Here is a 14163-nt window from a genome sequence, read left to right as displayed (position 1 = left end):
AATGTATAGGGAGCAAGTCAGTGAGCAGCATTCCTTTGTGGTCTCTGCTTTAGTCCCCGAGTTACTGCCTTGGCTTCCCTCAGGGTATTAGACACATGCGGTATATGTTAGCCAAATCAACCCTTTCCTTTCCAACTTGCTTTTGATTGTGGCATTTATCACAGCAGCACAGAGGTGAGCTCGAACAGTGTCTTCCATAACTGTAGCCCAAGCTCAGCTCAGGCCAAGCCTCAGACTCACTGTGTAGCTTCTGGTCCTCCTGCCTCAACCTCCCAAGTGCTGGGATTACAAGCATGCAGCGCCACACCAGGTTTTGTGCCATGCCCGTACTGGAGAGGGAAACCAGGGCTTCACGGAGGGTGCGATTGCCAATTGAGTCCCACCAGCCCATCTCAATTTTGATAGACTTCTAATGTGTAAAGAACCTTCTCTGTACAGGCAAATTATCTCATTTTTACAAACATACAAACAGACCCACAGGAGGCAGTGACTTGGTCAGAATCATCAAGGGTGAGTGTGGCAGAGCCACCACTGGGCCAGATCTTTGGTTCTTATCCCAGAAGCCTCTGGCACTCAGCACTGCGGTGCCCATGATGGCTCGAGGCCTCAGCAGAGTCTATCCAAATGGTTAGCAAGACCCCAAGGCCGTGACCTGGAAGTAATAACACCACCTATGTGATGAATCATCACAGTAGATGCACAGCTGAGCCATGGTCAAGTGGAAAAGCCCCTTGTGTCTCTAACTTGAAACGTCCAGCCTCAGTTCTTTCCCCACCCCACCCCCACCGCCAAAAAAAAAAAAAAAAAAAAAAAAGATTTGGAAATCAGGGAGAATCCTAATATAGAGAAAAAATAAATAAATGAAAATATTCTGTTTTTAAAAATAAGGAGTGAGGGGGCTGGAGAGATGGCTCAGAGGTTAAGAGCACTGGCTGCTCTTCCAGAGGTCCTGAGTTCAATTCCCAGCAACCACATGGTGGCTCACAACCATCTGTAATAGGATCTGGTGCCCTCTTCTGGTGGGCATGAAGACAGTGTGCTCATGTGCATAAAATAAATAAATCTTAAAAAATAAACCAAAAAAACAAATGTTCTTAACCACGAAGATATTTTAGAAAAAAAAATAAGGAGTGAGGTCAGGGGCCAATGACAGATGGTGTTTCCAGCTTAGATCCAGCAGTGTCTTGGTATCAGGGCCCACAGACTCTCCGTGGACCTGGAGAAAAGAACCAGGAAGTGCGTCCTGATGGGAGACAAAGTGGCAGTTCAAATACAGTAAGGACACGATGAGCTATTCAATACGTGGTCGGGGGCAACTGGAGGACCATTTAGAAAATAACAAAGCACAGTTTGACCACTAAAATAAATTACAGATGGCTTACATTTGTGCAAACAAACCAGTGGTAGAAAACACAGGTAAGTGTTTCTATAATCTCAGGGAAGGTACTGTCTCTAATTACAAGGTCAAGGTGTCTCCTGCATAAACAAAATGAAGACTCAAACCACAAATTATTTGTAGTATACATAACAGGATGCAGAATTGTTATTCTTAGTAGTTTAAAGAGAGCTTATTAAATAAACAAGAAAGGGTGTGCCCATGGAAAAACAGGCACAAGATAGCCGGCTAATTAAAGTCAAAAATGGAGAAGCCGAAAATCACATGAGAAAATGTTTGCATCCCAAGTCACAGACCTGGTGCTGTGAAGATTCCCACAGAGACCTAGCGAGGGGCTGGGGTGACAGCTCACAGGCTGAAGGCACAGACTGCCCTTCCAGGGGACCTGAGTCCAGTTCCCAGCACCCCCATCAGACAGTGCGCAACTCCAGGTCCGAGGGATCAGGAATCCCCTTCTGGCCCTTGAGGGCACCCACATACATTTGCACATAACCACACATAGATGCATACATATTTAATTTTTTAATATTTTTCTAAGACATTGGCCAAAAGGGATCTTGAAAGGTAATAGGCAATGCTGGCAGGATGGGGAAGAAAAAACTTCATCCTTTGGGGGTGGTCACTTACTAAAGTGGCAGCAGTTTGACCAAATAGCTCAGAAGTCTTATTAAGGGACGGGGGATCGCTTGTCACACTAATTTTTCTCCCAGGAAAATAACCATTAATGCACACAGAACTGTATAGCAAGTTCTGGTGTGTGCCTCCAAGTATGTCCCAGCCCTTGGAGGCAAAGGCAGGCCAATCACTGTGAGTCCCAGGGTACCTGGTCTACATAACAGCCGGGACCACACAGTGAGACACTGACTCAAAAAAAAAAAAAAAAGTGCTGATGGTTGTTCAGTTCTGAGTTCTACTGGATGGAGGGTTTGTGGGGCTCAAAGAAGACAGATATGTCAAGGGAGATAGCCACTAAAGCTTCCTCCTGTGGTTTAAATCTAGAAGGCCTCTCACAAGCTCATGCGTGGAGTGCTCCTTCCCCCACTGGTGGCAGTAATTTGGGAGCCTGTGGAATCTTTGGGAGGTGCCCAGCGGAAGGAGCGAGCCTGGGAAGATTTTGGCACAGCCCCCACCCCCACCTGGTTCTGGTGCACTGTCAGCTTCCCTATCCACCTCGATGTGAGGAGACTGCCACATGCTCCCGCTGCTGTGACTACTGAAACCATGATTCCCCAATAAGACTTCCTCCTTCAAAGTTGCCTTGGGCAGGTGTGTCACCGCAGTGACATGGAAGGCGAGGCAGCAATGCTGGTCGGTTCTATCTACTTCCTGTTGGAGCCGCAGGAAGCACAGAATGAAGGCAAGCTCTGAACGAAGGGCTTCCAAGTGACTGAATTTTGGTTTTAGGTTTGGTTGAGTTTTCTTCTTCTTCTTCTTCTTCTTCTTCTTCTTCTTCTTCTTCTTCTTCTTCTTCTTCTTCTTCTTCTTCTTCTTCTTCCTGCTTTTCCTCTTGAGTCTTCTGCTTTGAACACATGTTGTCTTTGCATTTTCAAGTTAGTAAGATGGAAAATAAAGACAGGTGGTGCAGTTAGTCTTAAGAACACAGGTGAGACTCCTTGGCCACTCTCCAGAGAAGACTCAGATGGCTGTGTTTGGGGTCTGAAGCCGCTGAATCGGCTCTAGTCGGTGATAATCCAGATACTCTCGGAGCCAGGGTCAGAACTTACAGATTCCATTCCAGAACAGTCACTGCTCAACCTGCCAGACCCAGAGCCACCCACTGAAGAAGAAAGCGCAGGGAGAGAGGCACCTGGCCGTGCGCGTGAGCTGGTGTAAACCTGTAGAGCAAGAAGCAGTTTGCTAAAGGAAAACCTGGACGCTTTCTGCTGGGAAGCCTCAGATCGACAAATGCTGATCAACAGAGACATGGGTGTTTGACTTAAGATTTTAAAAATCAAGGGCTGAACCAGGAGCAGTGGCACATGCCTCTAATCCCAGCACTCTGGAAAGCAGAGGCAGGAGGATCTTTGTGAGTTCAAGGCCAGCCTGGTCTACAGAGTGAGTCCAGGACAGCCAAGGCTACACAGAGAAACCCTGTCTTAGAAGAAGAAGAAGAAGAAGAAGAAGAAGAAGAAGAAGAAGAAGAAGAAGAAGAAGAAGAGGAGGAGGAGGAGGAGGAGGAGGAGGAGGAAAAAGAAGAAGAAGAAGAAGAAGAAGAAGAAGAAGAAGAAGAAGAAGAAGAAGGAAGGAAGTAAGTTAAGGATTGAGGAAATGGCTCAGTGGGAAAGAGTGTGTGTGCCTGAGAGCCTGCATTTAGATCCTCAGCACCTACATTTTTTTAAAGGGGCATGTCACAGCTCTGGTGTGTGATCCCAGTGGGGGTGGGAAGGAGACAGGAAGATCCCTGGAGTTCACTGTCCAGCCAGCCAAGTAGGATCAGTGATTCAGTGAGAGACCCTGTCTCAAAACCTAAAATGGAGACCAAGAGGGGAAGGCACTGGCATCAGCCCATGGTCTCTACACACATAGAATGAGAGGGAGGGAGGGAGGGAGGGAGACAGACAGACAGACAGACAGACAGACACAGAGAGGGCAAGAGAGAGAGAGAGATTCTTTGGAGCAGGCAACATAAGGTTAGTGGAAGGCCAGGAGAAGGCTATTGCCTGAGAATTTTCTGTCAAGACAAAGGACACGACATAGAAGCCTTGCACAGGTCACAGGGAGCGACCACCCAAGGTCAGGATAGAATTTGCATGTCGGGGGTCCAGACAAGCTTTGCCTCAGGGCCCTGGGGAAACAAGAACAGATGCCCCATCTCCGCTGGTGATTTTTAAGAAGTAGCAAATATAAATGATTGCTCGGAGAGTTGGGAAAGATAAATCTGTTTCTGAGTTTAAATCCATAAAAATTCCTGAAGATTCTTTAACATATAGATAAGAAAACTTGATATTCCCAGAAAAGTCCTAGACTCTTTCCTGGCTTCAGGCCCTCGACTCTGGGTGGAAAAAAAAATTTTTTTCACTGAAATACGAAGTCTTTGTCTGTGACCCAGCAAGGCTTGGAGAAACAATTAAGCATTTACGTGTCCCTTACTTGGCTGGGATCCCCCCAACATTTATCCTTTAAGAGCAAAGGCTGGACTTAGAGAGGTGGCTCAGTGCTGCAAGGGGGTTAAAGATGGCATACTGGGGCTGATCGACCAGCCAGTCCATCTGAAATGGAGAGATCTTGGGAGAGAAAAATCTGTCTCAGTAAATAAATAACCAAACAAACAAGGTGACTAGCTCTTGAGGAACGATATTCAAGGTTGTCCTCTGACTTTCATACAAATGGACATGTGTGCACGTGAACCTTCCCCCACACATGACCTGTGTGTGTATATACTTATACATGCACACGTGCGTGAACACACACATGACACAAGTATAGCTAGAAATGGAATCGCATAGGTACTGTGTTCTTCGGAGCCTGTTTTTTGGTTGGTTTTGTTTTTTTTTTTTTTTTAAAGATGATTTAGTATGCCAGCCACATGGATGCAGGTGGCCTGGAGGCCAGAGGAGGGCATCAGACTCCCTGGAGCTGGAATTCTAGGCGGTTGCAAACTGTTGAGTGTGGCTGCTGAGAACAGAGCTCAGGTCCTCTACAAGAACAGCAGGTGCTCTTACCCACTGAACCCTGTCTCCGGCCCCATGGCCAACCCCTCTCATCTGAGCAAGCATCTCTTATTCTGTCTTCTCTAAGTAATTACGTGCCCTCCACATCCGTGGACTCTGCCCTACAAATCCAGCCAACCTCCACTCAAAGATACTTTGGGGAAAAAGAAAGAAAGAAATTGTATGTGCACTGAACCCATAAGACTTCCTGTCACCGCTCCCAATTGTGCCTCCCTTCCCCTGGGCACTGTGTGCAGTCTGGGAGCAATCCATGCACACCTGACGGCATTGGGGGGTTATGCTCAACTGCCGCCGAGTTCACCAGGGCCTTGAACATCACATGCATAGGTCTTAGTGTAGCCAAGGCTCCTGGCTGATGGAGCGGCCATACCACTCTTCAGCACTCTCTCTTAGTGATAGAGCCTGAGGGAGTTACAGGGTCTTTTTCCTTCATAGTCAATTCTAGACTCCTACAGCCCAGTCCTCTCTAAGCCTACACCCTTGAGATTAAAAGAGCAAAAATAAAGCCAGGCTTTGAGACCCAACCCCTCGGAGTTTGAAGCTTCAGTGTTGTTTCAAACTTAAAGCAATCATTTTTGTGAAATATTAAAAAAAAAACTAAAGAAAAAATAATTATCCAGCATCCGCTCCCAAAATCCCGACTCCTCCCCCGTGGAACAGGATCTTGACGGAAAGGCTTTCACCTCAGGCAGCTCCTCGACACCAGTGGCACACTCTAAAGGACCAAGGACCACGTGTGTCTGAGACTGAAGGCTCTCCCACCTCAACAGTTGTTTTATTTTGTTGAGACAGAGATAGGGACTTACCGGGTATCCCAGGCTAGCCTCAAACTCATGCCCCACCCCACCTCAGCCTCCTGAGTGCTGGGTTATTACACACTTGCATCGCCATACATGGTCTCACTCCTAAAGTTTTTATTAGGAGTATTATTTATATTGTGTCTGTCTGTGTGTGTGTGTGTGTGTGTGTGTCTGTGTGTGTCTGTGTGTGTGCGCGCACGCCATGGGACATGGGACATGTGTGAAGCTCAGAGGACAACTTGTCTCCTCCCACCATGTGATTCTGGAGATGGAACTCAGGTAGTCAGTCTTGGTAGCAAGTACCTTTACCCACTGAGCCATCCCTACAGCCCTGCTCCCCGTGGTGGTGTTTGGTGTGGTGGTGGTGGTGTTTTGTTTTGTTTTGTTTGTCTTTTGAGGCAGGGTTTCTCTGTGTAGACCTGGCTGTCCTGGAACTTTGTAGACCAGGCTGGCCTCGAACTCTGAAATCCACCTGCCTCTGCTTCCTAAGTGCTGGCATTAAAAGTTTTCACCACCACCACCTCCCAGCTTACTCCTGGGTTTTTTTTTTTTTTTTTTTTAAGGCTTCTGAGTTGCCTCCAGTTCACCTCATTATGCCTCAGTCTCCTCATTCAGAATTAGGCACATTATCCACCCACGGAGACTTTGTGTTCAAATTACGTAAATAAGACATCTGTTGGAGGTTCTGAGGACAGAGGGTATGGCTCAGTGGTAGAGCATTTGCCTCAAATGCACAAGGCCTTGGGTGCGATCCCCAAAAGTTCTGAGGACCCAAAACACTCTAGGAAAACAACCATCTCTGTAGTGTTTATAATCCTTGATGGGGGGGTGGGGTGGTTTGAAGGGATTAGGGTTCAAAGACTTAGCAGAGGGGAGCATTAGTCCTCAGGGCTGACTGAGGGTTTCCACCAGCCACTCTACCTAACAATTATAAAGAGAATAGACACTCACAGAGCTGGCAAAGGCAGGTAGCTCCAGGCTCTAACGGGACTCTTCAACAAAGCTGGGACAGAATTCCCCAGCTGGCAGGGCTCACCTGTAGCTCCCAGAGCCCCCTGCCCCCCACTATTCAGATCCTGAGGGCTCTGTACCGGTCTACCCTTATGGACCACATGACTGACAACTGAGGGTGAAGTGTTTTCAGAACGCTGACTGGTGCCCAAGAACACGAAATTAGAAAAAGGGGCTTTCTGGTTTGAAGATAAGAAAGAAACAGTCCTTCTGTTTGAAATCAAATGACTAAAATGCTCAGGTGGGGGACGTTTGGCATATGTCTTCAAAGCAAAACCATGAGCTGTTTCTTTATTTCCTTTTTTTTTTTTTTTTCTCTCTCCTTGAAATTACCAAGGCTTTGGTATAGATAAAAAGAACAAACTGCAGGCTGAGCCCAGAGGCTCATGGAGCAGTAACAGTCGTGGGAAGAGAGCCATCTGTCCTCTTTCGTCCCTTTAGTCCATATTATAAAACACAGGCTGCAGGCTAGAAGGGGACAGGCCTTCCCTGCTCTGCGGGAAGTAAGGTTCCCAGCAATACTCAGGTACAGGTAGGCGGCGGCCAGCCTAAGTCTGCATATTGTGACATCCTGTGGGACACACAGAGGCAGGTTCCATCCCCAGCGTCACATTAGCTCACTGTCTATTTTATTTTAGGCTCCTAAATCTTCTTTGCTAATTAAAGCCATTTGCCTTGGGCATCTCATCCCCCTTCAATCCTAAAATGCTCCTGAAATGTTGTGGTAATCCAGACTCAGTCTCCAAATGGATCATCTGGGTGTGATGGTGCCCTGTAAGGGTTCCTTGCTTCTCTGCTCACATGTTCACACCCTGAAATGACAGTCAGGTGTCAGAAGAAGAGCCCGAGAAACCACCCGTAAGTTCTGGTCTCAGCTCTGCCATTTACTGAGTGAACGACATTGAACCAGTGTCACCACCCTCTCTCTGCTTAAGCTCCCTCTGGTAGACGGAGCAGCAACGGCCTCTCTCGTTGCACCCGAGTGTGACACCTGCAGTTTAGACGATCCCTCCATGGCTAAGGGCAATGATGTCCAGCACCCCTGTCATAGTCCAGCCTCAGAAAATCCAACCGGATTGAGCCCATAAGCGCAACTGCCTTAGCTGCAGCAAGGTCCTGGAAAGAAGACTTGTCTGTGCTCTGATTTTCTTCTTGAGATAGAAAGAGGTTTCAAACCTGATGGCCACTCTGCCTTGACTTTAAAGTCAGCACAGCAGGGAGCCCCTCCCCACTGTGGCTCACCAGGACGGTGTCTTTCTTGACTGTGTCTGGTTTCCTAACACTATGGGCTGTCAGTAGCCAGAGTCTTAGTATGGAAGTAGAACATGGCGCCTGTCTTTGAACTTGCTTCAATCACATCTTCTTGATTTTTGTTTGGAGTGAGAAATGAGCAGGGGAAATAAAACTGGCCCAGATGTCCCCTGGGTTGCCCCTACCCCCCCCCCCATGATCACACTTCATGGATGGGGCCCCCAGCCCAGCCCAGCTACTTCACAGCGGACAGTTGCTCAGCTCATGCGTCCAGAAATCTCTTTTGCATCTGTATATGGTTCTGGCCGCTGTTCCCTTGTGGGACTGAGAAGTCGCCGTCTTCAGTTTCCTCCTCTTTCAAAGAGCAGAATTTCCTCGTTTCTCCTGGGAGTATCCCCTCTGCTGGGAGATGTTCCTGTTGAGCATTCCCTTCCTCAGCGTTCGCCATCCCAGACCTGGGCGGCACCCTCACTTCCTACAGCTCTTCCTCTGCCGAGAGTCAGAGAAAAACAAGCTAAGTGTTTGCAGTTCTAGCACCTTCTAGCCATGTGCTGTCTGATTGTCTAGTTTCCGCATCTGAAAGACTCTAGTCACAGGGGTACACTGGGGTGCGAGGTTTGTCAGAATGATGAAGAGCCCTTTCTCTTTAATGAGAGGATAGGGCCTGGTGGTTGCCCCAAAATCAGTTTACAGGAGAAATGAGGGGCCTAAGCAGGGGAAACAGCCAGGACAGAAAAAGACAGGACAGAAAGATCTAGAACGTCTGTGCCCTGGGATCCTGTTACAGGTAACACTTTCTACCTTTCGTATGTATGTATGTATGTATGTATGTATGTATGTATTATGTATGTATGTATGTATGATAAGGGTGCTGAGGGAGTGGGTACCACAGGACATGTGTGATCAGACAACTCCCCTCCCAGCCCTGTAGCCAGGCCTGCTGCCCTGAACCCAGCTTCCTTCAACCATGGGGCCTCCAGCCCAGCCTCAGGGGAAAATACTAGCCCTGAAGGGGGCGCCCTTCTGGTGTCTGCGTTTTCCCTGGCTGTAGTCAGCTCTGCTATTGTGGCCTCTGACTGCTATCCTTGGCTGGGCAGCCCTGCTAGATGTCAAGTTGGAACTATTGGAAAGTTACTTGGGCTCCTTGAGGAAGTGATGGGAGAGCTATAAATGACGTCAGCTTTACAAGTGACAAACACAACATCTGGGGGAAAGTGAAGAGTCACAGCCTGGTAGCCCCCCCCCCCCCCGCCATCCTCCACCACCCGCCCACCCGCCTACTACTAGCTAGACACACAGGCCAATTAAAGCTGTTCCTCAAAACTTCTCTGGGGGCTGCAACCCTGGAGCTCCCCGACTCCAGCTCCCAAAGACACAGCAGGCGGTGCCTGCCCAGACTTTTGAAGCCCCTGTGGATTGAAGCAGGGATTTCCTCATCCTGTGATTCCTATTCCAGACTCTTTCTGTGAGCTGAGCCCGGGCTCTGGGCCCTATTAGTGGGTCTGTGGTCTCCCCTTCAGAGCCTCCCGAGAGAGCAGTGATGTCTGTAAGATGATCGTTGGGTCTCCAGGACGGAGGGGGCCTCTCATCAGCTTCAGGACAACAGGAACTGGGCAGCTTTGAAGCTCCAGCTGCTAGCCAGCACCTGGTTATGGGCTGCTCCCCAGCCAGAACGTTTGCTTTTCCTATCATCCCTGGAGTTAATCAGACATGGTGCCTGCATGAGACGGCCCAGGGTGGGGGCACTGGGCATGGCCTGCCCTTCAAGGCACCGCCCTTCTTTGGATGTTGCCCAGTACCCTTCACCCATCCTTTCTACCTGGCTGTATTTTCTAAAACTTTCCTTCTGTCTCTTGATATGTTACCAAGCTTTTAGAAAGAGAAGAAGGGGGCGGTGGCAAGGGAGGGGGATGACACAAGTGTGATGGTACACACCTGTAATCCTAGCCCTCAGCTAAAGTAGGAAACTTAGTGTGACTCTGGGGCTAGCCTGGGCTATACAATGACACCTTTTTGTTTGTGTATTGAAACACAGAGACAGGGTTTCTCTGTGTAGCCTTGGCTGTCCTAGACTCGCTTTGTAGATCAGGCTGGCCTCAAACTCACAGCCATCCACCTGCCTCTGCCTCCTAGATGACATGTTTTTTTGTTTTAAAGGACGAGAAAGGGCTTGAGATATGACTCAGTGCTTAAGATCCCACAATGCTCTTCTGGAGGACTCAGGGTCAGCTGCCAGTACTTGCGATCGCAAGCACACGCACCCACACAGCTTTTAATTAAAAGAATAAAAAGAGAAAAAGAAGCTGAGGGGCTCAGTCTTGGGGGAAGATATTGGGAGCTTGGAGTCCTCTCATAAATTACTTCAATAAACCAGAAGCGATGTCGCGCCTCCCCAATGAGGAGATGGTCCCCAGGCAAAGCCCATCTTTGGTCAGTTACCTGCCAGGCCTTAACAGCGAGTAAAGAAAACTCCTGGCACACAGCAGAACCCTCCCCAGCCTTACCCACCAGTAGGAATGCCGAGGTGCCCTAGGTGGCCACAGACACTTTTATGGGTCCCAGACAAGGACAGTTTCCTAGCTGCAATGCACTTTGCAGTTGACTTTTAGGACAGAAATGTAAGATCCCGAGTATGTCGGTGTGTGGTGTGTTTCTATGCCCATCAATGAGTTGGGGATTAGAGATTCACTCTATTCTCTGAGATGGTTTATACTATATATCTGTACTTTCAGTGGCCTATTTTTATAATTCAGAAATCTGTTAGGCTTCTGATAAAGCTTCAGAAGTAATTGGAGCAAAGTGTATTTTGTTTTTACATAAACTACCATTTTAGTTGTTGTAACATGAACTGCCCTTGCTCTTCCTTCATCCTCTCTGAGACTTTTGGCCTGAAGAGGACAGAGGACATTAGAAAGGACTGGAAGCGAGCAAGCATTCTAGGCAGCAAGCAGATAGGTGCCTGTATGAAGGACCAGACGTGCGCTAGAGATGAAGCCAAATTGTCGAGTGCTTACCTGCTTTCAACCCCCAGCACTGCAAAAACCAGGTGTGGTCTCACACTCCTGTAACTCCAGCACTTGGGAGGCGGAGGCAGGAGGATCAAGAGTACAAGGCTAGCCCACCTACATGGTAAAGTCAAGGCCAGCCTGGGCGACAGTGAGGCTCAAAAGAACAAAGAAAACAGGGTTCTCACTCTCGCCCTGTGAGAGCCACACCTCTGTGTCATCTGCCACCACTGCAGTTATGGGCAGCTTCTTCAGCTTTTTGGCCTGTGTGACGACACAGGAGGGGGGACACTGGCAGGCACCTCCTCTGCAGGGATCCTTGGGACATTGCTGAGGAGCTTGTCTGCTGCTGTTCGAGATGACTCCTTCAAACGCTCTCTCTGAACACTGAGGCAAGAGAGTTGAGGCCATCCTGCTCCGGTGTCCATGTATTTCTTTTTGTTGTTGTTGTTGTTGTTTTGTTTTGTTTTGTTTTGTTTTTTGAGACAAGGTCTCTCTGTGTAGCCTTGGCTGTCCTGGATTTGCTTTGTAGGCCAGGCTGGCTTCAAACTCACAGCATCCTTGTTTATTCTGTCACAAGTCACAGAGTGCTGCTTTCAGCAGTACAGTGATCCCTCAGGGACCACAGTGCTGGAACCGCAAACCTTAACTGCAATGTGAGTGCTGGAGCTCAGTCTCAGGTCCCTTTGCCCGCTGAGCTATTCCTTAGCCAAGTTTTGGTTTTTGAGACTGTGGGATCCAACAGGCCTCAAACATAAGGATTAGGTTGGCCTTGAACTCCTGATCCTTGTGCCTCTACTTTCTGAGTACTGGGATTAGAGGTGTGTGCTCTAATCAAGTCTAACCAGCTGTCTTTGAATTATGCCAAAGCCTTTGCGGAAGTTGTTTTGTTTTCTTAGAAAAAGACCCAGACTGCTTAATGAAGACTCCAGGCCCTGACTGGGCATTAGGGAGTGAGGGTTTTGCAGGGGGCATTGGGTGGGAATAGAAGTCCCCTCCGAGGATGAGCTGTGCCGGGTCTGACCTACGTCTCTTCGCCCCCACAGACTCACCCGTGGCGGCTGCAGTGGTATCGCATTTTAACCAGTGCCCGGATTCCCACACCCAGTTCTGCTTCCATGGAACCTGCAGGTTTTTGGTACAGGAGGAAAAGCCAGCATGTGTGTAAGTACCCCCCTTAGTCTCCAGAGGGTAGTCAGGCACCCAACTCAAAGAGTGTTTACTTGGAGAAGGCTGGCTGTCCATCTAAGACCCAGAGGGCTGAACGAGTTGAGGCCTGGGAACAGCCAGCCAGATGCCCAGGGTGCAAGAGAAGTCCCAGGATATTGGAGCTGGGATGTATTTTTTTTTTTTTTTTTAGATCTATTTACTATTTATACAGCACGTGTGCCTGCCTGACAGAAGAGGGCACCAGATCTCACTATAGGTGGTTGTGAGCCACCATGTGGTTGCTGGGAATTGAACTCAGGACCTTTGGAACAACAGGCAGTGCTCTTAACCTCTGAGCCATCTCTCTGGCTGGGTGTGTATTTTTTTAATAGCAAACACTGACTAGAATTTAGTTCACTGCTTAGAGTTCCTGGAGGAAGGCACTGGCCTGGGTACACCTCCATAATGAAGCTGCCATACATCACTTTGTATCCAGCCTATGAAATAGCTGGAAGGACCAGTACGCACATCACACCTTGGTGGCTCCCATCTCCCCAGAGCCTCACAAAATACTGCCAAGTGCCACACAGGCACCGAACCTCCTTAACACATCACATACGAGCCAACCACAGGGCCTGGGGAGATGGTTCGGAGGGTCAGGCACTTGCCACACAAGCCTAATGACCTCATTTCAGATCCCCAGAGCCCACACAAAGAGCCAGATGCAGTAGGGTGCGTGTCTGTAATCCCAGTGCCTCCCCTACCAGGAGATGGGGCCAGAGGCAGGAGAATTGTCAGAAGCCCAGTGGCCAGCTGGCCTAGTGTATGCAGCAACAAACGAGGGAGACCTGTCTCAAACATGATAGAGGTAACGACCAACAATCAAGGTCACCCTCTGACCTCCACATGTGTGTCACAGCATATGTGTGGGCATGAGGCTGGATACACACACACACACACACACACACACACACACACACACACACACACACACACACACGTAATGGAGTGGCCAGTGAAGTTAATGAAGAAAGGCCCTGCAGGAAAGCCACTCGGCAGATATAGGGCTGACCAGTGGACAAGCAGAAAAGTGTCCAGTCCCAGGGTGCCAAGAGCTCTTGTGAGTCAGAACCCACAGCAGGTAGGCAGGAGATGCAGATGGAGGCTAGTACCCATTGGGAGGGAGCCTTTATCCTCTGGACAGTGGGAGCCGTGTAAGTTCAGAAAGATATGTTTGCAGATATCCATCTGTCTGTGGTGACTGTGACAAGATGGATCTGTCACAAAATTCACCCCAAGTCATCAAGCTCCTCTGTTTCCTAGGATAATCAGGGCATTTTACTCTGGCAGGTGAACCCTCCCCCAGAGAAAGGTCAGGGTCAAGGTCCCAGCTGGCACTGCCCACCTGGGAAAGCCGAGGTGTGGAAAACAGCAGCCGCCTTCTTCTCTTAGTTTCCCTATTGGATCTTGGTGGCCATGGGGCAGTATTCAGCCCACAGGCATGTTAATGTGACAGGTGGTGCAGTGTGCTCTTCTCTGGTGGCCCTAAGTCCTCGTGTGCATCTTGGAAGTTGGGGCTTCACACTTCCCAGCAGATGCTCAGCCTCTCTTGACTCAACAAAAGACACAGTGTCACCCTGACCCCCCACCACACACACACACATGGGTGTACTCACATATTACCCAGACAGGGCTGCCCTCTCCTGCTCCCTGCAGAATGATAGTGTCACATCACTGTTCACTTACAGTCACATGCTGGATCCTCCCCACCCCCCCGGCATTGCCATGACCCCTGCATCAGAGTCTGTGGGGGATATGAGGGCCATGCCCTCTCCTCTGTGCAGCACTCTGGGGGCCATGCGGGAGAGCCAGCATGTCTG

At 49.0% G+C, this 14163-nt stretch overlaps 1 protein-coding gene across 1 annotated transcript in view; it reads left to right on the top strand.

Annotated features, from left to right (window-relative positions):
* Tgfa (transforming growth factor alpha) overlaps window positions 1-14163 on the top strand; it is a 136115-nt gene that overhangs the window by 112170 nt on the left and 9782 nt on the right. The window contains exon 4 of the mRNA XM_051154664.1: window positions 12181-12298. Coding sequence (XP_051010621.1) covers window positions 12181-12298 — 118 coding nt within the window. The remainder of the gene's footprint in view (window positions 1-12180; window positions 12299-14163) is intronic.

The sequence above is a fragment of the Acomys russatus genome, chromosome 13, assembly GCF_903995435.1.
Source record: "Acomys russatus chromosome 13, mAcoRus1.1, whole genome shotgun sequence".
NCBI lineage: Eukaryota > Metazoa > Chordata > Mammalia > Rodentia > Muridae > Acomys > Acomys russatus.
This window is presented reverse-complemented; position numbering and strand designations above follow the sequence as displayed.